General features: G+C 39.5%; 1 protein-coding gene across 1 annotated transcript in view; it reads right to left on the bottom strand.

The window, feature by feature from the left end:
• Positions 1-26135, bottom strand: part of VIT (vitrin) — a 199978-nt gene that overhangs the window by 101627 nt on the left and 72216 nt on the right. The window contains exon 3 of the mRNA XM_036749928.1: positions 19316-19381. Coding sequence (XP_036605823.1) covers positions 19316-19381 — 66 coding nt within the window. The remainder of the gene's footprint in view (positions 1-19315; positions 19382-26135) is intronic.

Raw genomic sequence — 26135 nt, 5'->3', positions numbered from 1 at the left:
TGTGCTTTCTACATGTGTATTCCTATGTATAGTCTTTGGTCATATGTATTTCTTTCTGCTTGTGTGCATGTACTAACAGATAGTATTGTACCTATGGGAAAGTATATCTCTTGGGCATGAGGAGTTCTTTTCTTATCAATTTGCTCTTTGATTTGATTGAGTTTTGCTTTGAATTAATCTGTCCTTTCCAACTGGATTATCAGAAGTGTACATATTGATGGTGGCTCACAAGCTATGATTTTGAGTGGGTCCTGACCCACAGAGTACCCTGAACCTGAAGTAGCTCACTTGGACACATACATGGGAATGAAGGGTGGGGTCCCAGGTGCTACATTACAAAATAGGCCTGAAATGAATGGAAGTGACATGGGTGTGGGCAACAAACAGGAACAGACTAAATTCTTGTGAGATATGGAGCAGAAGACATGGATGACTCATTATTTTGGTGTGTTAAGGAGTATATATGGGGGGAGGGGTGGTGTTGTGTGAAAGAAGCTGAATCCTAGTAATTGTGTGGATAAGCAAAGTATTCCTTGGAGCAGTGTTCCTAGTGGAGAAAACTCTGAACTCAGGAAGACCCTTCTTCCCTGCTGCCATACCCCAGGGCCCTGTTAGGAAAATTAAATCTGAGTCTTGGTAGAAAAGGACAAAATGATGTCAAGAAAAATTGTACAGCTGGCAAGTGAGGTACCCCAGACAGACAAATCTGAATATACAAGGGGTTGGCTGAGTAAATAGTACTATCTTGGAACTTGTCGAGTAATTACTGTGTTCAAATTTATTTAGAGACTTGCTGTTCACCCTCTACACCTACATTAAGCAGAAAATCGGTACACGTTAACAGGTGCAAGTGAAAATGCACAAGAGAAAAGGTTTCTGGTCATGAAGGAAGGATTGCTATTTCTGAACTCAATATTTTAGGGGGTTTTATAGTGGCCATTATTATTCTTTCTCATCCTGTTTCTAATATTAGAACTTAGTGGTGCTTAAAGGCATCTAGAAAGTGTCCTAAGTGCCACCAGCTTTCTTGCAACCCAAATGTATCTACAAATGATGGATTGTTTCATCCTAATGACAGAAAAAATGATATAACACATACACTTCAATAACTCTCAGGAAGAGCCATGACTGGACATAATTTCACATGAGGCAAAAGAGATGAATGATGGACAGGCAGCATTGGTTCTGAGAGAGGAATGGTCTAAGCCCCATTCTGGTGAGAGTTGGGAGAAGCCATTGAATTCTTGAGATATGCATTGTGGTGACTCGACCTGGGGAGGATGGCCCTGAAGTGGTTTTGCCACACAATGGTGTGTGCTGGCAGACATACAATCACTATGGTGAAGAAGTACAACCTCCCCTCATATTTGACGTGTCCTGATTGTTCCATGCTAATTATGGGTCTGGGATGAGGTCACTACAGGGTGTTCTTAAAGTTTGGACACATAGGCAAAAATGCATATTTTCAAGAATGAGATGATTGAAATTTTCAACATTTTATTTAATTGGAATATTGACAAATAACATCTTCAACTTCAAATAGCATCATATTTCATATTCATATTCTAAGAGTGAATGTGCTAAAATTGACAGCAATGTGGAGTTACTGAGTTATTGCACTGAATTCATGTGAATCTTGCAAAGCGCATCAACCTTTGCATCACAAATGATGGAAACCATGTTGAAGATGTTATTTGTTAACATTCCAATTAAAGAAAATGTTGTTGAAAATTTCAATCATTTCGTTTCTTGAAAATATGCATTTTCGCCTATGTGTCCAGCTTTGGAATACCCTGTGGTCCACAGTGTAAGCACAGGCAAAGTCTTTGCTTGTTAGGATGATTATAGAGCCATCCGTTAATACATTATTCAGTATCCACGACAACCCTGGACTGGCTGAAAGAGTCAGACACCATTTCTGACTTTTTCATTCTTGATTAATCTTTTGCTTCATTATGATTCCCAGTTCCATGATAAAGTTCTCATTTTAATGGTTTCCTCAGATGCTTCTGGATTGATGGCTGTTTCCTTTCCCTTATAACCTTCACAGATCCTTCTGACACATTTGTTTTTGTTCACAGACTGCTGGTCAATGACTTTTAGATGTGATTTCTCAGTCCACTACTATGTTCTCTTGATTCAGTCAGGTGATTTTACGTTGCATGCTACAGTGGAAAGGATTTTAAATTTGTAGTCAAGAGAACTGAATTCTGTTTCTGTCTCTGCCATTTACTGGCTGTATCACTTTGACCAGGTCACATGACCTTAGTAGCTTCACTTTCTTCATGAGGTCACTAGGAAGATGAGTGAATTAATAAATGAATGAATGAGAAAGTATTTATTAAGTACCCCCCATGCATCAATCACTGTTCTACTAAGCATTGAGGATACGAAATAAATCAAATGTGAAGATTAATCCTGCCCTCGCTGAGCTTACATTCTAATAGGAGGAAGCAACACGTAAAGGGGAATAGTCACCAGGAATGGATATTTTCACTTAGAAAGTTATAAGGAGGGTGAGTGCAGTCATAGGAGAGTAGACTGATGTACTCTTTCAGTAGCAGTGGCAGTGCTGATCTGATTATGGTTACAGAACTGGAAAATGATGACAAGTGGACTAGAGACAGCGGAAGAGTAAAGTGAAGTGTGGCTAGAGCAAGCATCCTGGTGTAGTGGACCACAAGTAAAGTCCACCAGTGAGGACCTTAGGAGAATCAAGGCAGGAGTTCTGGAGCCAAAAGAATTAAGTCCTCCAGGGCATGGTCTCTGATTCAGGTGCCAGGGTGGCTGACAAGAGGATGGCAGCAAAGTAAGATCAAATGAGAGAATCTTCTTGAAAGGGAGTGGAGAATTGCAAAGTGCTATACAAATATGATATAATATTATACTCTTATTTTTCTATGCATTTTTAAGCATACCTGCAACTTGGAATTCCAGCATCTGGGTAAAATTGAGTTCGTGGGCAAAGAGGACATGGAGATCTCAAAGCCACTTTGGGGGAGGTGCTGGCATTACTAACTAAACAACTGATCAATGAAAAAGCATTTAAGTACCTACAGTGTACCAGGCACTGTGCTAGATGCTGGGGATAAAAAGACAAAAATCAAACAATCCTTGTCCTCCAAAAGCTTGCATTCTATTGGGAGAGACAACATACACGTAAATATGCATATACAAAATCTATGTAAAATAAATATGAGCTATGGGGGGCGGGGTTGGGCACTAATAGAGAGATCGAGAAAGGTTTCATGTAGAAGATGTCATTGGAACTGAGTTTTGAAGGAAACAACAAATTCTAAAAAGTGGAGATGAAAAGGGAAATCATTCCAGGCATGGAGGGACAGCCAGTGTAAAGGCAGAGATGGAAAATGAAGTGTTGTGGGTGAGGAACAATAAGAAAGTCAATTTGATCCTGTGACTGATTGTGGGTGTCATAGGTGGCATGGACCCCCAAGTCAGTTTATTCTGGTCTTGTGCAGTAGAGCAGTCACAGTGATAGAGGGAACATTAGTTCTAGGATAGAGGCAGTGGAGGGTAGCAGCTGTAAGTGAACAGTGCAGGGATAGGAGGGGACAGTGAAGCCAGAACAAAATCAGTAGCAATGGTAGAAGTAAGAACTTTAAAGTAGAGATTATTTCTTTGTACTTCTATTACCAGTGCCTAACACAGTGCCTGGCACATAGTAGATATTTAATAAATCCTTATTTATTGATTAGTTGATTTGGGCCTGATGTCAGGAAAAACATTCTAATAATTAGAGCCATCCAAAAGTGGAATAGGTTGCCTTGGAAAGAGATTGGTACCTTTTTATTAGAGGTCTTCAAACAGAGACTGGATGACTAGTTGGTTATATTATATTGGGAATTCTTTTTAGGGTAGGGGTTAGACTAGACAGCCATTGAGGTTTCTTCTAACTCTCAAATTCTGTGAAAAAAGAAACCCATTGTAGGGAGGAAGCTTCCCCTCTGGTGCAGATATTGGTTCTCTGTGCTGGTTACCGAGCACCTAGATGCCTGCAGTTTATATCTCACTTCTCTTTTGTTATTTAGGTTTATTTCCTCTCCTACCTTCCTTTGTGCTTTTTTCCCTCTTTTGTTTTAACATAAATGCTAGAATCCAAACCTCTTAAGACGATAAGTAAAAACTAGAGAGAGAGGAGAAATATAGGTAAGGCTGAAGAAGGCAGGAGGACAAACAAGCCCTAAACACCGTAGGATCTGGTATACTGAAATACAAAAGTTATCATACCAAGCCTAAAACTACTTTTTTGTTTATTTGTTTCTCCAAATGTTGCCAACTGCAGGATGAGGATTTGTGTTCACAAGTCATAAAATCCCATACATGTAAATGTTTGTAAATAGCCTACCAGTCCCTGAATCCCAACAAAGTCTCTATTCTATTTACCTGAGAGGGACCTTCAGTGTTCCTCAACTGTAGAGACTAAATAAGAACAGGCTAAGGGCCAAAGAGCTGATCGGTGAGACTGAGGTCTAGAACTCAGACTTTCAGGCCTGTGGTATGGTCAACCAGATCACATGGCTTCACTAGCTTTTCTGAAAGAGAACTCTATTACCTGAATAGTTTATTCTGCTCCTCCCTTTGTCCCACAACCTCCCTCTCAAAGGACTCTATGAGATTCCTCACAAGGCCCATCTACCTAAAGACTGTTCACTTTTGTAATGGACCTCAGCATGTGTGGAGGATACTATCCAAGAAGGACTGTGGATATGCAGAGAATAGACAATGCTCCAATCATTACAACTGTTATCAGTGAGCTGGATAAAGGCATAGATGGCAAATTTATTAAATTTTCCAATGACCAAAAGCTGAAATGGATAGCTAACACATTCGAAAGAGAGTCAGGATCCTAAAAGACTTTTAACAGTCTAGAATGTTGGGCTGAATCTACTGATCTTTAATAGGAATAAATGTGAAGTCAAGGCTCTGGGTACAAAAAGTCAATTTCACAAGTAAAAACTAGAGGAAGTATGGCTAGACCCACTTGAAAAAAAATAGACCTGATGGCTTTAGTTAGCTGCACAGTCAATATGGATCAACAATATGATATGAAAGCCCACACAACAACTTTAACATGCATTAAGAGAGACATAGCTTTACAGAATCAAGGAAGCAGTAGATTCACCATGATCTGCCCTAGTAAGACCACATCTGAATTACTGTGTCCACTTTGGGGCAGCCTCACTTTTACAAAGGACATTGAGATAATGGAATACATACAGAGGACATTAACTTTGTTGGGGAAGTGTCTTGAAATCATGTCACATTAAGATCAGTTGAATGAATTGGATACGTTCACAGAAGCAGGATGAATGGTGTTTTACTTGGCTCCAGAAGGTAGAAGGTGGAGAGATGAAGAGTTTAGCTTGATGTATGGAAAACCACCTAATAAAGTTTTCCAAAAGTGGAACAGGCTTCCACCAAAGGAAATGGGTTCTCCATTACTTCAGGGCATCAGGCAAAGGTTGGATGATGGCTTGCTGGGGATGATATAAAGAAGATCCTGCCACAAGTATAGATTGAATTAGATGGCCTCTGAGCTCCCTTCTGATGCTGTAATTCTATGTGAATTTGTGACCTTGTCAAATTCATAGTTATTGATAACTGAACTTAACATGTTCATCCCTTATGTTTATCTCACTGACTTTCCTAGGACGAGGCCTGATCCCAGAGCAGAAAATCACTGTTGATGTACCTTGAGAACCCTTTAGGCATGGACATTACCTTTGCCTACTTTGCCTATAGTTTGTGGAAACTGCCTGTTCTAATAACACAATGATTATAGAATGATGTCAGGTTCAATAAGTCAAATGCTCACTGTTCAAAACAGTACATTCTACTTCTCATTCCGCCATTCACCTTTTCACTCACCCCAAGAAAGTCATTTTGCTCCTGGGCCTAGTCCTGCCCATCAATCAGATAAAAACATTATAAATATGTCTTATAGCTGTTGGGAGGAAGAATTAATATCGAGAAAGGAAAAATATGTCTTTAGGCAGAGTAATAAGATTGAATTTGAGTCAGCTGTCTTGTAAAGATATGACTGTGACATTCAATTCCAGTAAAATCCATTTTTACATAATACTCCACAGAAAGGCCAGATTTGTTAAATAAAACTGACTGGTAAAGAATATTTGCACAATAACAGCTTCTTCTTCATTGGCTCCAACATACAATCAATTACAAACTTTTGCCAGTTTTTCCTTTATAATGTCTTTCACATCTATTTCTTTTTTTGTCCCATAACCATGGTTACAAAGCCCTTGTCACCCAATGTCTGAACTGCTTAATGGTATTCTATCTCGTATCCCTGCCTTGAGGCTCTGTCCCTCAAATCCAGGGAATCTTAATATTTTTAGTGTCATGGACGCTTTTTACAATCTGGTGAAACCCGTGGACCCCTTCTCAGAATAATGTCTTTAAATAATACAATAAAATACACAGGATTACAAAGTAAACCAGTTGTATTGAAATACAGTTAAAATATATGTTTTAAAAGTTCAAAGGTCTTGGGTTAAGAGCCCTTGCTCTAATCTAATTGAGCCTATGGTTTACTTTAACTCACCATAATTTCATGGCTGTGTATGTTCTCTTCACCAATGAAAGTCCATTGCTCTGCACTTTTTTTATCCCAGGTTTTTTGTTGTTGTTTCAATCGTGTCTGACTCTTCATGACTTCATGGAACCCTAGCACGCCAATACTATTTATGGGGTTTTCTTGGCAAAGCTACTGGAATGGTTGCCATTTCCTTCTCCAGGGGATAAAGGTAAACAGAGGTTAAGTTACTCACCCAGGATCACATAGCTAGCAAGTGTTTGAGGCCACATTTGAACTCAGGTCTTCCTGACTCTAGGCTCAGTTCTCTAGGCCTAGGTCCACTCTCAGACAATTATCAATTGTGACCCCGATCCAGCCTCAGTTTCTTCGGTTGTAAAAAGGGGATAATAATAGCACCTACCTTATACAATTCTTAAAATGACCAAAACACTTAGCACAGTGCCTGATATGTAGCAGGCACTTAATAAATGATTGTTTCCTTCCCTTTTACATCTTTTAATATCTCAAGGGTACCCATTTGTGCTATACCACTTGTTTTGTCCGTCTGTTGCCTTTCATTCTTGTTATGAGTGGCCTTCCTGCTTTCCAGTAATCTATATCTTCAATGATGTCTTCCATTCTTTTTCTTGTATTTAAGTCATCATTTGTAAAAAATTCTGCATTCCATTCATACCCAGCACTAGTGAGTTGTTAAGATCATTTGAATTCTTATGAGACCACTGTACTCAATGATTTGCAGCCATGTAACATCATCAGGAGAATATTGATATTAGAATGTAGCCTCCTGGAGGGAAGGGACTTTTTCGTTTTTGGTCTTTGTATGAAAAGGAAGTCACACAATACCAGGCACATTTTTTTAAAACTGGACCTATGACTTCATTTGTGAAAAGAACAACCAATGCAGATTGGTAAAAATTCTGCAATTTATAGTCTTCAAAAGTAGCCTTTACCAGGATTCATAGAGAGTTCAATTTGATAAGGTCTGGTAGTGGTTTGGTTATGTCTTGATGAACTTAGGAAAATAATGGAAAGAGAGGGAATGAGGAATATATTGGGTAGGGGGAATAAGGGGAAAGGATAGTTAGGGAAAATTATCTCCCATAATCAGGATGCACAAGGAGATATCTATACAAGAAGGGCCTTTCCACTCATACAACTACCACCTTAGTTCAGGCCCTCATCACCTCTTGTCTGGATTATTGCAACAGCTTCCTAATTGATCTCCCTGTCTCCAGTCTCTCATTACTCCATTCTGTACATTGCTGCCAAAGAACTTTTCTATAAATTCACTTCTAACCATGTGACTCCCCTACTTAATCAACTCCTATGGCTTACTATTATTTTTAACCTAGGATCCATAGATAGATTTCAGGGGGCCTGTGAGATTGGGATGATGGGAAAAATACAACTTTATTATCGTTAACCTTTGGCTGGCCTTATAATCCTCTGCATTTTATTTTATGCATTTAAAATGTATGCATTATTCTGTGGAGTTCATAGGTTAGCCAAACTACCAAAAGGATTCATGACACAAAAAAAGATTAAGAACTGCTCTAGGATAAAGTATAAACTCTTCTGTTTTGCTTTTAAAGTACTATACAAGCTGAACTCAGTTGCTACTAGTTTCTGCCTTCCCCAAAAGACCTTGCATTTTTGTATCTATTGCATGTACGTGTTGCCTTTGCCTCAGAATATAATCTCCTTGAGAGCAGGAATGGTCTTTGTACCACTCCCCCACCCCCACCCAACGCCTAAAATAGTACTTGGCATATAGAAAATGTTTACTAAATGCCTCTTAATCAAATTATTTACTTATAAGTTATTTGATACTATCAAAGGAGGCCTGTACTTTGGTGAAAAGACCACTGGACCCTTGATCAAGGAATATATAGTTTTCCCTTGATAGATTTTTCTATTAAGTAATTTCAATTGATTCATAAAGAAAGACAACATTTGCAATGATAAAAATACTAAATAAAACATACCCTTATTTACCTTAAAAAGAATCATAGCAACCACAAAAGAGGCATTGTCGAACGTATCATAGCAATCACAATTTCAGAAAAAAGAATACAGAATCTGAGGCACGATTGCAACACAGTTCTTCTTTAAGATCAATACTCTATTCACAGTGATATGCTGGTACATTCTGTAACACTGATGAATACTTTCAAAGAATAGGTGCCTCATTTGATGTTAATACTTAGGTTATCGAACAAAATCTCCATAACCAAATTGGTCATGAAATTGTACAATTTTGACATACCTATGAGAGATACCTCATCTGAGGAAAGTCTTTAAAGGCTGCATTTTGCTTTGCCAAAGAAAATTCTTTCATGAAATCAATAACAAAAACTTAATCAGATCTAATATTCTCCAAGTTTCTCATTTGTGGTTTGCTATAGAAAAATTCCTAAAAAAGCCTTCCTAGCCCAGTCTGTTCACACAAATTCACATCATGGTACAGGTGATAAGCATTTTTCATTTGCTTTGTTTTTATGATTAGGCTTATCTCTTTTGAATGATTATAGAAGTCACAAGTGAGGCTTTGAACTGTTCCCAGGAGGGGTACAATGCGTACAGTATTACTTTAGGACAGGATCATAGATTTAGAGTTGAAAGGGATCACATAGTCCATCAAATTCAACACCATCATTTTATAGATGAGGAAACTGAGGCACAGAGAGGTTAAATGACTTGCCCAAGGTCACACAGCTAGTAAGTGTCTGAAGTGGTATTTGAACCAAGGATATCCTGACTTCATAGTCTTGTGTTCTATTCCAGTATTCCACAAAGTTAAGAGAGTAGCTCTGAGTCAGTATCAGTGTTTGCTAGAGGCTGGATTTAAACTCAGGTCTTCCTAACTCAAAGGCCAGCTCTCTAACCACTATGCCACATTGCAAGTGGAGAATCTTCCCAGCATCAACCATCCTAAATGACACTGTTTATTGCTGGTTAACACCTTAGATGAGCATATGACTCCATGTTTTCTTCCTCTTTTGATGCTGATACTCACTGGATCATCGAACAAGTTATATTTAAGGTTGCCTTTGTCACAGAATCTTGTATGATTTCAGCATATGTGTGGGACCCAAATTGAGGCTTAGAGGGTAAGTGACTTGGCCATAATTGCATGATTAATAAACATTAGAGTTTGGATTTAAACTTGGAGCTTCTCCTGACTCTAAGTTCAGCATTTTCTCCACTGTAACATACAGCACCAGCATTCTGGAACCAAAGACTTATTCATGTACCAAGTTCCTAATACCATGCCAATGTTTCAGCAAGCCTTGGATTTCCCAAGGCAAGTAAACACATATTCCCTGACACCCTTTTCTTGATTGCTGGCCAAGATTCTAAGCCCCAGGACTATGGCCTCCCCATCTTCTGGGTCATGAGAGAGAGAAAAAAAAAACTTTTCCCCTGGGAGGCCTTCACACTTTGGACAGATGATTATGAAATAATCTGACAGTCCCTTAGGGTGATAAGTTTGGCTTGGTACTTGAGAGAGCACTAGAAACTGCAGAGAATTAGACTTGACTACTGGTTGGTTGGTTTAATTGTTTCGCACTTGTGGAACTTTTCATTTGATATTGACTTCAAGATAATGTAATAATAGCTGACATTTATGTAGCTTTTAAAGATGTGTGAAAAGCTTTATATTTATCTTACTGATAAAAAGGCACATTATAGAGTATTTTCCCTTACAATAAACCTTTAAGGAGGCATTCCAGGTATTATTAGCTCCATGGTACAGATGAGGAAACTGAGGCTCAGAGAGATTAGGTAATTTGATGAGGATCACACAGCTAATAAGTATCAGAAGCATGATTCAAACCCAGATCCCCTACTGACTCCAAGGCCAACATACCGGGCATTGTACCACACTGCCCTGGGATAGCCTAGATATTATTATGAGTTAATTTCATTGCCCTTTGGAATACTTTGGGGACTCTTCTCATGAAAGATGACCATGTGAGATGTTATGAAACTGAAACTATTTACCCTCCTTTAGACACTTTGGGACGTTCCCCACTGTCTAGATGTATTTGGTGGAAATGATTTGTGTGTCTTTATGAGACTTTTAGTTTGAGCTAAGAGGCTCACATTTTAAGGAATGGACTTTAAAAAACCAAAGGCACTGGGTCTACGGATCAGACAAATTAATACATAAAATTTATAATCCTCACCAAATTACATAAAAATAACAAAAAGTCACTCTAAGCCTTTAAATTAGGCTTTTTTTTCAACATAAACAGGTCAGAAAAAAATATAACCACATTTGGCCAAATATTTCGATCTACTTAAGTAGATTCATGTTCACTCAATTGACAATTAGACATTTGTAGATAAAATTATCTATTGGCCTGAAATGCATAAATAATTTTAGGAATCTTGTAGTCATCTTTGAAAAACAGGAAATTAATTTTCTTTTTAAAAAATTTGATTTAGTTAAAAACATTTTATGGATGCCTTTTATCTTTACATAAAGTCATTTCTGGAAATAACACCTCACCCAAACCCCAAGAATTGAACTCTCCTTTGTAAGAAAGAAAAACAGTTAATCAAAAACCCTTAATGCAATAACCCCATCTGACAACATATATGAGATTCTGCCCTAGTTGTCTCCAGTGTCTTGGCAGAGAGGACATAAGTATGATTCATTATCTTTTCTCCAGGAACATTATTGGTTTTTCAGTTGCTCAGAGTTTCGTTTCCTTTTACACATCCTCTTTCTATAATGCGAGGAGAGAGTCTTTACTTTGTTTGGCTATGGATATATGATAGCTAAGGTACAAATTGATGTTTCATATGGGTGCACATAGTGGGGCTTGGGACCAATTTGATGACCATCTGCCTCCCTTGTTTCTACCTTTTTAGGGAGGGGATTTTTCCAGGTGACACTTTATAGATCATTCCCTTGGATAATCTTTGACACCCTCTCCAGCATCTAATATTACTTCAGTAATCTTATTAGCTCAGAGTGCCTCACTTAGTGCTTCCTAATGTCTGTGGAAGCCAAGAGTTACCGCTGGAAAAGCTATGAAATAAGCAGGGGAGAAAGGGGAAGGATAAGAGAAAGTGTGTAAGAAGGAGGAAGGAAGGAAAGGAAGATAACAAAGGGCAAAGTGGGAGAGAGCTCAGACAGGCACAGATAGTGACAACTGTCATCATCACATCACTGAGAGTCACTTCAGACCTGAGCAACCTTACCAGTAGGGAGAGTAGAGAACTATTTGTGCTGCATAATTTAAAGGGCCCCAGGCTAAGCCTCCTTTTTCAAAATATCACTTTTATTGCCTGTCATCCCACTATTGCAGCTTCACGCCCTTGAGATTTAAAGATTTTTCAGTTGTCAAGAATCTCTTATTAAATGGAAAACCCCTGGCAGAGAGGGGCAGCCTGATGTATTGGAAAGAAAGCCAGAAAGACTTCTTCTCTTGCCCTGCCTCTGTTATGTACTATTGCTTTCTCTCTGGGGATTATTTCCAATTCATGTTGGATGTATCCAACAAGGGCTCATCCCTAACCCTTGTTTCTTTTCCTTTTCCATCTCTAGTTCTGGGAGGAAGAGGCTGTAATAGCAATTTAGATTTGAAGATCTTTCCCACCCATTAATAGGCCGTGTGACCTGCTTACATCACAGGAACCCTAAATCACATGTGGTGGGAGGAGTTTCCTGAGAGGAAAAGGAAGTTGTGTCACAGAAAATGCCGAGAGAGCAGTTATGGCTGTTAATGGCCGTAGTGCTAGTTTTAGCTGAGGTAAAGAAAGTCAACCTGTGATAGCTGTATTGTGAGTTTTGTGGGAAGACCCCAGCAAGGGCTCAGAGAGGTTTTGGGATGGTGAGGCTCCATGCTGTGATGTTATCTTTTAAGTTCCTTGCTGTTATGATAAAGTAGGCTTACTGGTTGTGGCAGCAGACTGCCTGGTTATGGGATGTGGTTCTCTGGTGTCTGAATAAATGTTTTACTTTTTCTACCTTCTATATGGAGAGTCTTTCATACTTTGCGATACAAACCTACACAAGCATATTCATGATTATTGTTGATGTTGTGTTTATTGCCTTGCTGTTACAGAGGCTCTAATCCCAATCCCTCTCAGGGACAGTCACTTCTCTGTAGAACCACTTGAAGGCAGCATGAACTCTCCAGCCTCTCATCTCTATCCACCTTATTCCTATCCTTCCCTCTCCATTCATAGTCCCTCCCACACTCTGCTAACCCCTTTGATTGTGTCTTTTAGAAACCTTTTCATATCATTAACAAATATCTCTTCCTCTTGGACCTATTTTTATACTTTCCCCATCATTTTGAGATCAAAGAAGCTTGGCTTCCCCTAAAAGGTAGCACAATCCTGGCCATCCCTGGAGCAGTTCTTTCATTTGTTCCACTCCACAACCTACCCACTGAATACCCTTGGGCAAGAATAAGACAGAATCCTCAATATCCCTTCCAGACCCTCCCTCTGTCGCTATCACTCAGCAGCCTCTTTTCCTTTCAGGTTCACAATACCCATCTGTACCTCTCTATCAAGATGATAATCTCAGCACTACCTTGTACTCCCCACTCTCACTCATCCCGCACATCCAATCAATACCTCCACAACACATCTGACCCATTCTTCCCATTCACAAAGTTACCACCCTAGTTCAGGCCTTCATCATGCCTTGCTTAGAATACTGCTACAGCCTCCTAATTGGTCTCCCTGTTTCAAGTCTCTCATCACTTCAGTCCACCCTACATACTGCTGCCAAAGTAATTTTCCTTAAGCTCAGACCTGACCAAGTGATTCCTTAACTAACCAAGTCCATTGGCTTGCTATTGCCTCTAGGATCAAATATAAACTCCTTTTTTTCTTAGCTTTTAAAGCTCCATACAACTTGGTCCCATTCTAGCTTTCCAGTCTCACTAGGCATTACTCTCCTTCTTCCACCCCAAACTGGCCTTCTCTCTGTTCGTCATAGATCTCCTATCTCCATGCCTTTGCACTGGCCATCCCCTATGCCTGAAGTACTGTCCCCTGCCCTCCATTACCTCTGCTGCATAGAGTCTTTCTCTTTTTTTAAGATACAGCTCAAGCACCATCTGCTTCATGAAGTCTTTGTTGTTTCCTCCAATACTAGTATCCTCTCTCCAAAACTACTTTGTATACACATGCGTGTATGTGTGTGTATGTATATATTATATGTATATATATAATACAATGTACAACATAACAATTATTAACTTTATGTTTTATACACACAATATATATGTGTATGTTTACAAGGTAAGCTCATATTGACTAGGAATTGCTTCATTCTTTGCTCTTGTTTCCTTAGAACCTAGCACAGTGCCTAGTGTGTGGTACATAATACTAGATCGATCGATTGATCCTTGTTGCAGTGTTATCCCAGCCCTCAGGCTTTTCTTCCTCTTTATTAAAGGAAATTAGTACCTGATTCACAGTGTTCCCTTCCAAACAAACTTCTACTCTCATAACTGGGAACTTCAATATATGTGTTTGTTCAGTTGTTTTCAGTTGTGTCTGACTCTTCATGTCCCCATTTGGGGTTTTCTTTGCAAAGACACAGGAGTAGCTTGCCATTGCCTTCTCCAGGTTATTTTACAGATGAGGAAACTGAGGCAAACAGGATTAAGTAACTTGCCCAGGATCGTACAGCTAGGTAGTGTCTGAGGCCGTATATGAACTCAGGAAAATGAGTCTCTATCCACTGTGCCACTTAGGTAGCCACAACATATATGATGTCCCCTCAAATGTCCTGGTCTCCAGTTCACAATCCTCTTCAGCTTCCATGGCCTAAACCTTCACTTCGCTTTAGGGACTGAACAGTCCCTGCCCTTAAGTTTACGTTTCTTTATTTTATTTATTTAACTTATTTATTCAGTTTTCAACATTCATTTCCATAAGTTTTAAATTTTCTCTCCATCCCTCCTCCCTTCATCCCCAAGGCAGCCTGCAATCCCAATATGTGTTCTACACATACATTCCTATTCCACACGTTTTCACATTAGTCATGTTTAAGCTCACATTTCAATGAAAATGTAACTTCAGTTACACACAGGGATGGTCTTACCTTTGACCCCAGCATCACCTGGAAGTGTTCTAACTCCATGATCCAGAACTTTGAAACTCCTCTCTCTGATCTTAACCTCCCATCCTTCCATTTGTCCCTCGGCCTTTCTCCTAAACCTAGATTTTATTCTCACTGAAGCCAAGTCACTCTACCCCTTACAGCTCTCCCAGTCCATCACTCCTGCTCTGGCCTCATTTTCCTCTCTTCACAGTCTTGTTGCTATTATGAATCAGTTCACCTACACACATTCTTCTACCCTTGAATCTCTTGCCCCTGTGTCCTATTGCACTTTACCAATCCCCAACCCTGGGTTTACCTCCGCTATCTTTGCTTTCTCCACTCTAACTCAAGATATTTTGAATATGAGTGAGGAAGGACACAGTGACAGGGTCCACTACAAATTGATATGATCTCTCTCAATTGGGTCCTGATCATGCCAGCATTATCCTTTCATTTTTCCATGGTTAACTCTTAATTGCACTCCCTGGGGCAACTATTTCAAAACTTCCCTTCTTTCCTCAAGCCTCCTATTTTGCCTTTCCCCTTTCCTTAAAAGCAGAGGACCTTGCTCCCACTTAAAAAAAAAAACACCGGGCAGCTAGGTGGTGCAGTGAGTAGAGCACGGACTCTGGAGGCAGGAGGACTTGAGTTCAAATCCAGCCTCAGACATTTGACACACTTACTAGTTGTGTGACCTTGGGCAAGTCACTTAACCCCAATTGCCCTGCTTTCCCCCCTCCAAAAAAGAAAAGAAAAAAAAAACACCAAAAATATGAAACCACCCATCACAAGCTCTCTCTTATCCCATGTTTTATACCTCAAAATTCCTCTGAATGTCCCCCACTCATTCCTCCAGTCTCTGAGAAAGAGGTGGCCCTTCTCCATGCGAAGACTGTCCATTCTACTTGTGTCCTTGATCCCATCCCTGTCCATCTACATAGCATGAGGTAGTAGAAAGAGTGCTGAATTCAGATTCCTAGGATCTAGATTCAAATCCTGGGTCTGCCACTTCATGTCTGTGGGATCTTGTGCAGGTTACTTGCCCAACTTAATCTCTTTGGGCCTCAGTTTTCTTATCTATAAAATGAGGCGGTTGGAGCAGATGATCACTGAGGTCTCTTTCAGCTCTAAATCTATGCTTCTATTATCTACTCTTGCTCATCTCTAGTCTACCAGCTCCTTCCACATTCTTACCAATCTGCCCAGGTTCCTTTCATCCTTAAAAAGTCTAATTTGACCTTGTCATCCTCTTTGCTTATTGTCTTTTATATTTTCTTCCTTTCAGAATGAGAGTCTTAGAAAAAAGCCATCCAGACTCATTGTCTCCTTTTCCTCACTTCTCCCTTTTCTACCCCTTGCAATCTGGTTTCCTACTCCGCCACTTAGACTAAAACTGCTCTCTCCCAGCCTTTATTATGGTGATCTTTTCTCAATCCTCACCCTTCTGGACCTCTTTGCAGCATCTGACACTGCTGACCCCCTTCTACTCTTAGATACTCTTGCCTTCATCAGCTTTTATGACACTGACCTCTCCTGTTTCTCTTTCAGATGGTCTCTTCAGCCCTTTTCAGTATACTTTGCTGTATCATCACTTTTTCTCATTTTGTTTCTCAAATTTCTATATCTAGGCCTAGTCTCTAATCTGAGTTCTAGTACCATATCTCTACCTTGGATGTATTGTGTGCATTTCAAGTCTGCATGTCTGAAACAAAACTGATCATGTTTCTCCATATATTCGTTCCTCTAAATTTCCTGCTTCTTCAAATCATTTAGGTTCATAATCTTAATCATCCTTAAATCTTCCCTCCTCCTTAACTCCCATATCTAATCTACTTCCACGACATATTTTGCATTTGTGATTAAGTGACACAAATGGATAAAGGTGAACCTGGAATCAGACAAATCCAACTTTAGTCACCTACCAGCTGTATAACCATAGACAGATCACATTTTGTCTTCCTCAGTTTCCTCAAATGGTGATAATAGTAACACTTACCTCTCAGGGTTGTTGTGAGGATAAAATGAAATAATATTTGTAAAGCACTTTGCAAACATTGAAGTGCTATATAAATGCTAGCTTCATAATCATTATTAATGACTTTAAGATTAAAATTATTACTGTAGTTATTAATTATAATAATTATTTTGATAATAATTATTATTATCTTCACTCACATGAGCAGCACAGTGGTCTAGGCTCTCATCAACTCTTACCTGTACTATTTCACCAGTCTCCTAACTGATATCCTAGCTTCTAGTCTTTCTTCTTTCCAATCTCTCCTTCACCGGGGCAATCAACCAACCAACAAACATTTAGTAAATACCTATTGTTCTAGGCACTGAGGATGTAAATTTAAAGACTGAAACAACCCCTACTCTCAAGGAGTTTACATTCTAACATGGGAGACAAGTCCACATAGCTGTATATATAAAATAATTGTGGAGAGAATACATGCCAATAAGTATAAATTCGCTAAATATAAGGTAGTTTAGAAGGGGAGCACACAACTAGTTGGGGGAAAGAGGAAAAGCTTCACATAGAAGACAGTGCTTAAGCTGTGTCTTGAGGTAACAGAGAGATTCTGTGAGGTAGAGGTGAGCTGGGAGTACATTCCAGGTAGAGGGCATGGCCAATGCAAAGACATGGAGGCAGCAGATGATATGTTATGCATGAGACACATAGAGAAGGCCCCATTTGCTGGATTGAAGGGTGCAAGAGAGGAAGTAATGGACAATGAAACTGGAAAGATAGGTTAGGGAACAGTTTAGCCTTAAGAGGTAAACAGAAAGGTTTATAGAGGTAATAGGGAGCCATTGCAGTTTATCGAGTAGGGGAATGAAGCCATCACATTGGTGCTTAAGGATCACTTTGACTGAAGTGTAGAATTACAGAATCCTAGATTTAGAAATGAAAGGTATCTCAGGAATCATCTAGTCCTACTGTCTTATTTTACAAAGAAAGAAACGGACCCAGTGACTTGCCCTGGTTAAACAAGTAGTCTGTAGCAGAGCCGGGCTTTGAACCGAGGTTCTCCAACAACAAATCTCGTGCTTTTCCATTGCGCCACATGTTTCCTCTACACCTGCCAAATCATCTTCCTGAGACACAAGTCTGCTCATGTCACTCCCCTGTCTCAAAGTCTTCACTAAATCCCTCTTGCCTCTAGGATAAAATACAGTCTCCTCGTTCAGAATGCTTCCGTAGCATGTTGGTTTCCATATTAACCCAATCGTTGTTTTCCACATATCTGCCCAGGGCCAGTTTTCTTGGCTCTGGTTCCTGACATGAAGTACTAATTACAATTAGGTCCTATTAGCATTTCAGGGTATTAGGCCAGTTCTGTCTCATTCCATCAGGAAGTTCCACATGTAGGGCTTAAGGGTATAGAAGAAGTCTCTTATTTTTATTTCAAATGATGATTTTTTTTTCCATTTAAAGACACATTAATTACAAGATCAGTGGAAGAACTGATCCTAAAAGAATGAACCTTAAATTTCAATCTTGCTCATGCAATACGAGAAGTACTTATTAAGTACCTACTATGTGTCAGACGTTTGGGCATACCAGGATAAAAATGAACAGTCCCTCCCCTTAAGATTACATTCTAATGAAAATTTAATGACAGCTTTCCCTTTGTCCTTGTCTCCAATAACCATAAACTCTTAATTCAAATAATAATAATATTAATAACAATATAATAATAATATTAGGTAACATTCACATGGCATTTACTATGTACCAGTTACCACAGTGCTAAGTGCTTTACAGTTGTTTCTCGTTTGATCCTTACAACAACCCTGGGAGACAGGTGCTATTATTCCCATTTTAGAAGTGAGGAAACTGAGGCAAAAAGGAGTTAAGTGATTTGCCCCGGGTCACACAGCTAATAAGTGTCTGAGAAGGGTTTAAGCTTAGGTCTTCCTCACTCCAGACCCAGCACTCTCTCCACTGTGCCATCAAGCCGCCCCACACCATCTAGCTGCCCCAAATATTTAGATATTTGCTTTGGATCCTTTTATGCAATCCTGAGAGGCATCATTGTATGGTGGAAAGAAAACTGCCTCTGAAAGGCTTCAGCTGAAATCTGTTTTTTGACTACCTATATGACCATGGGCAGTTTAACTTTTCTGGGTCTCAGTTTCCACATCTATAAAATGGGAAAACTGGGAGATTAGATGGTCCTTTAGGTTCCTTCCAATTCATCCTATGTTGAATTCCCCACTGTATAAATGTATTTTACTTTCCCTAACCTCTCCCGCACCATTTCCCTAGCTGGGTGTTTTTCACTGATTTGGCTATAGCTGCTGGATGTGCTGACAGGCTGCCTTCCCGGGAGCTCTCTGTTCAGGCCAAAATGAGAGTTTCTGTAGTGCCTCAGACTCAACTTCTTGGCTGCTAAATGAGAGACACCCTCTCAAAACCTGGGAAATTTGTACCCTAGTTCAACTATGGGAGCTTGGTGGCTTTCAGGGCTCAGATGTGCATTTTCCATTTTTCCAGAGTAATAAAGTATGTTACACCAACTACCCTAGAGTCATTAAGAGTTAAATTTCAGGGAAAAATGATTAAACATAAAACTTAAAATTCTTAATTTCCCAGTGTAATATCCCTCACTGCAAATACCATCTTTACAATAGAAATGATTATTTTTACTTACAGAATTTTGGCTTTTTACTCTTTTTTGTGACTTCTTTAGTTCCAGAGGTTCCAATCAGCAACAGCACTAGATAGAGTAAGTACAGAAAAGGCTAATTAGCATCATTTAGCATAAATACTATCTCTAATCACACAATTTCAGAGCTGGAAGGGACTTCAAAGGTCACCTAGTACACCCTGCAAGTGAAAAAGTGTCCCTTCTGCAATGTTCCTCACAATTGGTCATCCAACCTCTCTTTAAAGGCCTCCCTCAACTGAGGGAGGTAATGTTCTCGTAATGCTCTTTGACTTTTGGATAGTTGTGATTGTTAGGAAGTATTCTCACTCTGGCCTCAATCCTGTCTCTACCACTTTCACATATTGTTCCTTGTTCCATCTTGTAGTACCGAACAGTGCCAGTTGAATCCTTTTTGTGTGTGACAATCCATGAAAGACTTGAAGAGAGCTATCATATCTCCGTTGTCTTCTTTTGTTAAGGCTAAATATTCTCCTTTTCTTCAACCAAAAATATGTGTAGGGAGGATAATTCAAAAGCTCTTTGAGATGCATAAATCTTTTCACGAGGCAGAAGCAGTCAGACACCAATTCTATAATAAACCATTATGGTAACAGACCAAATTCCCAAGTTACAGCTCTCAAAAATTTTATTCTTTAAAGACACATCTTTGATGCACATCCTTCTGATGAACCTAACAAAACAAGATTTTAAATGATATTAGAGTAATGGGATTTGGTGCAAGCCCAGATCACCTGAGACAGAGATGCCAGGGATTGGTTTCTGGGAGACAAGGAGGACTTGAACCTTCTGCAGTGGTCGACCACGTGATTGGGAGCAGCCTTTTTTCCATTGGCTGTTGCAAGGGCAACCACACTGGCATACTCAGGATGGCTGCTAATACAGGTTCTTTTATCTGCTCTATTAAGGAAAGCGACTTTAAAGGGGTCAATGATCTTCTTTAATTACATAAAATACAGACAGAGGAAATACAGAGAAGAGAAATAAAGATCAATAGACAGGGCTCTACTGCCTGAATCAAAGCAAAACTGCTATATGTACTTTACATTCACCACTGGATCGAGAGAGACTTTACCTCTGAGGAGTTGGGGAGCTCTGAACATACGGCCACTCAGAGTCTTTACCGCGGAATCACAACATCTTTCTCATAAGCGAATCCCCAAAGCAAAAGCTCACCACTTAGAATATATATTCTTTCAGCTAATAGGCTCAGTGCCTAATTAGAAATTAATGAAAGGTGTGTAAGCCTTCCTACAAGAAAGCAAGCTTCCCTTAATGGGCTCCACATGAGGCCTATTGATGGGTGGGAAGATCTTATTCCCCATTAACCTTACGGCTATGTAGCCAGGACTGTCTGTATCTTTAAATCTACCCAATTATGCACATTTGCTCCCTCAGTCTGACACTATCCAGGAGTGAGGGACTCCTTCACTCACAGAAGTTGGCACACTGTTGTAAGGGGGGAACTGGCCATCTTCTCTTTGGCCACATAGTCCCAAGAAACAAGCTGCTAGCTTTGGTCTATTTTGTTTGTCCTTTTCAATTTTCAGTGCAGAGAATGAGGTCCTGAACCTGGAAATTCATGACATGGAACTCTTGGAGCCCAGGATTACAGGGTGAATAGTGCAGCCAGCACAACAGGGAAGCTCTGAAAAGCCAGGGTTCTGGGAAGGTGGAGAGGGCAGCTTTGGACTTGAACTTAGTGGGATTGATGCTATGTAGGACCCAAATTAAACTGTAAGCTTAATGCCCCTTCCACTCCCAGAGACTAAGGTGGTCTGTGTGTGGGGAAAGGAGGGAGATACATTATGACAAAGTGTTGGTGGGAAATGTTCCTATGCTTCTCTTATTATCTCTTTGAAGTAACTTAGATGTGTGAAGGCACTGGCAGCTAGAGGGGATCAATAAAGCCTTCCTACAGAAGATAAGATTAAAGCTGATCCTTGAAGGAAGCCAAAGAAACTAAGGGGTAAGGAGAAGGGCATGAGACTTTGGCAAGTACTTTGCTGAAACACAGATGAACTATATCCACAGAATTCCCCTGGAATTCTTGGGAGTAAGAAAGACTTGAGTTCAAATCTGCCCTCAGTTACTTACTAGCTATATGACCCTGGACAAGGGTGTTGTGAGGATCAAATGCTATAATAATTGTAAAGTGCTTAACACAGTATCTGGCACATAGTAGGTACTACATAAATGTTAGCTCTTATTTAGTAGCCATTCAAAAAAAATGAGTTCAGTCAGTATGACCTGTTCTTGATGAAGACATGGTAGCCCTTAGTGATCATTACTTTCGTTCCTTAAGTGCCCATAAACATAAACATTTAATAATGTTCTAGAATTTTGTCTGGATCTCATCCAGTCTTACTATCATCTCTATGTAGATGACTGAAAATCTATTTTCAATTCAACTTAAACATTTATTATTTATCTAGTCTTTGAAAAACACATCCCTTTTGTTTAATCTTTTCTTACAAGTTCTAGACATTTAAAAATTGAATTGGCTTTGTCATAGAGGTAGAAGGAGTCATCAAAGTGCCAGGGGCAAATAGATGATCAATAAAGAGGCGGTCTAGAGTGTCAAATACTGAAGAGACTTCAAGAAGGGACGGCTGCCTAAGGGAATGGAGGAATAGGGATGTATCAAGGTATTAGAGGTTAAGATGAAGGTGAAAATCAAATTGACATTATATGTATATGTGTGTAGGTATATGTATGTGTACATATATGTGTATGTTCATATAAGTATACATACACACATATAGATACACACATATTATTTTCTTTTTTAATATGTTTTGTTTTTCCCCAATTGCAGGTTAAAATAATTTTGGAAACAATTTTTAAAAGTTTTGAGTTCCAAATTCTGTCCCTCCTCCTCCCCCTTCCCTGAGATGATAATCAATCTGATATGGTTTATACATGTGCAATCATGTAAAACAATTCCATATTAGCAATTTCGTACAAGAAGAGTTGAATAAAAAAAGAAAGAAAGTGAAAAATATCATGCTTAGTCTGTATTCAGGCAGAATCAGTTCTTTCTCTAGAGGTGGATAGCATGCTTCATCATGAGTCCTTTGGGATTGTCTTGGATCATTGTTTTCTGAGAATAGCTAAGTCATTCACAGTTCTTCATCATATAATATGGCTTTTACTGTGTACACTGTTATCTTGGTTCTGCTCACTTTACTTTGCATAGTTCATGTACGTCTTTCCAGGTTTTTCTGAAATCATCCTGCTTGTTATTTCTTATAGCACAATAATATTCCATCACAATAATATATCACAGTTTGTTTAGCCATTTCCCAAACGATGGGCATCCTCTCTATTTCCAACTCCTAACCACCACAAGAAGAGCTGCTATAAACATTTCTGTGCAAATAGGTCCTTTTCACTATTTTGGATGTCCTTGGGATATAGATCTAACAGCGGTATTGCTGGATCAAAGGGTATGCACAGTGTTATAGCTCTTTGGGCATAGTTCCATACACACATATTCTTGATCCTGGCATTCAGAAACCTCTACTGTCTGGTTCCAACCGACCTTTTGAATCTTCTGCCATAGTAGCTCCTCCATGAACTCTCTCTTCTAGCCAAAAGAAAACTTCCTCTTTTTTATCTTGTGCTAGACAGCCTCTGTGTCGTTGCTCACACTAACCCCCATGCCTGGCATAGATAGTCTTTTCCTCCCTCCAACTCCAGCTAAGAAAGTCTATACTTTAAATCTCAATTCAAGTGCCAAGAAGCCCTTCCTGACTTCACTTGCCCTATCTCCCCCAAATGAAAATGACGCCCACCTCCCTCAATTAGCTCTTTGTCTGGACCTCTCCTTTGTCTTTATCTTATTTTCCCTTGTAAAACTGTGATATGTGAGTATGTTTTCCATTAGATTATTAGAGTATAGATTTAGAACTGACAGGAACCTTGGAGGCCATATAGTTCAACACCCTTCTTTTAGATGAAGAAACTGAGGCCCAGAGAAGTTCGATGACTTGCCCATGGTCACACAGAAGTTTCATTAGAGCAACTTCTGTTCGATCTTTTTTATCCTCAGGGCCTAGAACACAGTAAGCATTTTATACATGTTTGCTACATTGAATTGAATGAGTGCCATACAAATAGAATTCTAGCATGTATTTTAAATGAAACAAGAACTAAATGAATATTTCTAAAAAAAAATTTTGTAAGGAGCTGACCATGTGAAATTGTACCAGAGTTTGGGAGAAAATCAGTCGCCATCCTTGTGGTCACTGAAAAAACTGTCAATATGGTTCTGTGAGCAATCCTGTTGCTGGTTTCTGTCTTGCTATCATTAGGACTGAAAGTACTTTCATTAAGATCCTCTGCCTCCCAGGATCACTCATATTTTGTCACAGAAACTCCTCCAGGTTGAAAATGCTCATGGTTGGATTCAGTTTAACAGTAGTGGTAAGTTGGGTTGTTATTTTTGGTGGGCTACTGGCTCTGACTTCAGCAACCCAGGCTTATTAATTAAAGACTCTTTTGAAACCACTCTTCAGGCAGCTAGCTGACCAGGGAAGGCCTCCTAATGTGCTCATGCCCTAGAGCAAATCTTTCTTCATCCTTCCTCTATAAGGGCTCTCTTGCTAAATTGGAGATGGTGAATTGCATGTGGAGTTGGGAAGAAAGGAAATCGGCCTAATTTTTCCTTTCCTAAGAGGCCCAGCTGAGCTTATGCAACAGTGACAGAGTTGCCAGTGTTTAATGGAAGGTTCAAAGTGGCAACCCATCTGAAAGCAATCTCCTCACTACTGATGATGAAGAGGGGTGTGTGTGTGTGTGTCTGCATGTGCTTATGCATACACATACTTGTGTGCCTCCAAATTGCAGAAGCATTGTTTGGCCACTGTGGCTAGAAAACCTAGGAGAATATAATGGAAAGTAAATATATCTAGGATTATTTAACAAATTTTTAAAAACTTGTCATATTGAGGCCATTAAAGCTATCATCTGCGGAGGGGGACTTACTGCTGTTTATTTTCTGAAATCACTGTCTAATGAAGGGAAGAGGGCTTATGGGTTTATGTTTATAACCAAAGATTTGGTGTTGTGAGACAGCACGGTATGGAGAAAAGAATGCTGGATTCTGAGATACAAGACCCTGGTTCTGCCACTTACTACCTGTGTGACCTAAGGTAAATCACTTACCATCTCAACCCTCAGTTTCCTCATCTATAAAATGAAAGAGTTGAGCTGAACAAAATCTAGACGTTCCTTCTAGCGCTAAATTATGATTTTAAATAAATTACAGCTATGTTCCATATGTTAGAATGGAGATAATGATAACTGTCTTTAATAAACAATATGGCTCAATAGTGCGATATGGCAGCTGAGTTGATTTGACCTTTGGTTACATTTGACCTTGGGCTCTGGAATATGGAGGTGATAATCCGATTTAGGCTGCCACATCTGCACTATTGTACTCAGTTCTGGGGATCACATTTTAGAAAGGACCTTCATAGAGAATGTGCCCCTCCTCCCCCCAAAGGCAACCAGGTAACGAAGGATCTTAAATTCATGTCATGTGAGAATCATTCGAAAGAACTGAGGACACTTAACCTGGAAAAGAGAAGACTAAGTGCAGGGGAGAGGGAGAAACTAAGAGAAAAGGATGGAAATTGCCAAGAGGCAGGTTTAGGCTTGATGTCAGGAATAATGTACTAACAATTAGAGTTGTCCAAGAGGGCTGACTAGGGAGGTAGTGGGTTCCCTATCCTTGGAGGTATTCAAACACGGGCTGGATGATTACTTGTCAGGTATATGGCAAAGGGGATTCTTTTCAGATATAGTTAGACTAAATGGTCACTGTCCTTTCTAATTCCAAAATTCTGTGATAGGCATTGGACCTGTGATTTCATTGGTGTAGACAACTCTTGGATGAGCAAACTCTCTCCACTAATGTATGTCTGTACCTTCTCTTTAACTTATGTTGACTGGAACAAGAAAAGATGTAGTGATTTGCCCAGGGTCACACAGCCAGTATGTGTGTCAGAGGCATAAACTGATCCTAGGTCTTTTTGGCCCTGAATCCAGCTTTCTTTTCACTACAATATACCGCTTTCCAGTCCTCCTTAATCTTAGCACCCTCCTTCTTAGATTACCCTTCCTCCCAATTTATCCTGGGATTTTTTTTTTTATCTGTGCATAGTTTTTTTTGCACATTGCCTCCACCTTTAGACTCCATTCTGAAATCCTTGAGAGCAGAGACTTTTTTTTAAACTTTTTTTGTATCTCCAGTCCTTACACAGTGCTTGTCATGTAGCAAGTGTTTAATAAATGCTAGTTCACTCACTGACCACATCTGATTTCTGTGAAGACTATTTATAAATGATCTTCCAAGTGATAGAATTTTAAAGGTAGGAGAGTTAGGTTAACTTCTTCATTTGACAGATGAGGAAAATGAGGCCCAGAGAGTTGGGATGACTTGTTCTGTTTCATATGGCTAATTAGGGGAAGTGTCAGGACTAGAACTCAAGTTTTCTGACTCCAAGTATAATGGTCTTACCACTATATCACATTTCCTCCCTTATAAAAGGCTCACAAAACAGAGATAAATAAATGTACACACTGCTTAGAGGAGGGATCCCAACGCATTAACTGCACAAAAAAGTGACATTTACTCTTATATTCTTCCTCTGTAAAACCAAAGGGTTGGACTAGAGGGCCTCTAACATCCCTTTCAGCTGTAAGCCTATGCTTCTATCTATTCGAATGGCTCATCAACCTGACCTACGTAAAACAAACATATGCTATTTTTGATAAGCATTTATTAAACATTCAGTTA

Source organism: Trichosurus vulpecula, chromosome 3 (assembly GCF_011100635.1).
Source record: "Trichosurus vulpecula isolate mTriVul1 chromosome 3, mTriVul1.pri, whole genome shotgun sequence".
NCBI lineage: Eukaryota > Metazoa > Chordata > Mammalia > Diprotodontia > Phalangeridae > Trichosurus > Trichosurus vulpecula.
Note: the sequence above shows the minus strand (reverse complement) of the source record. Positions and strands in the feature narration are given on the sequence as shown.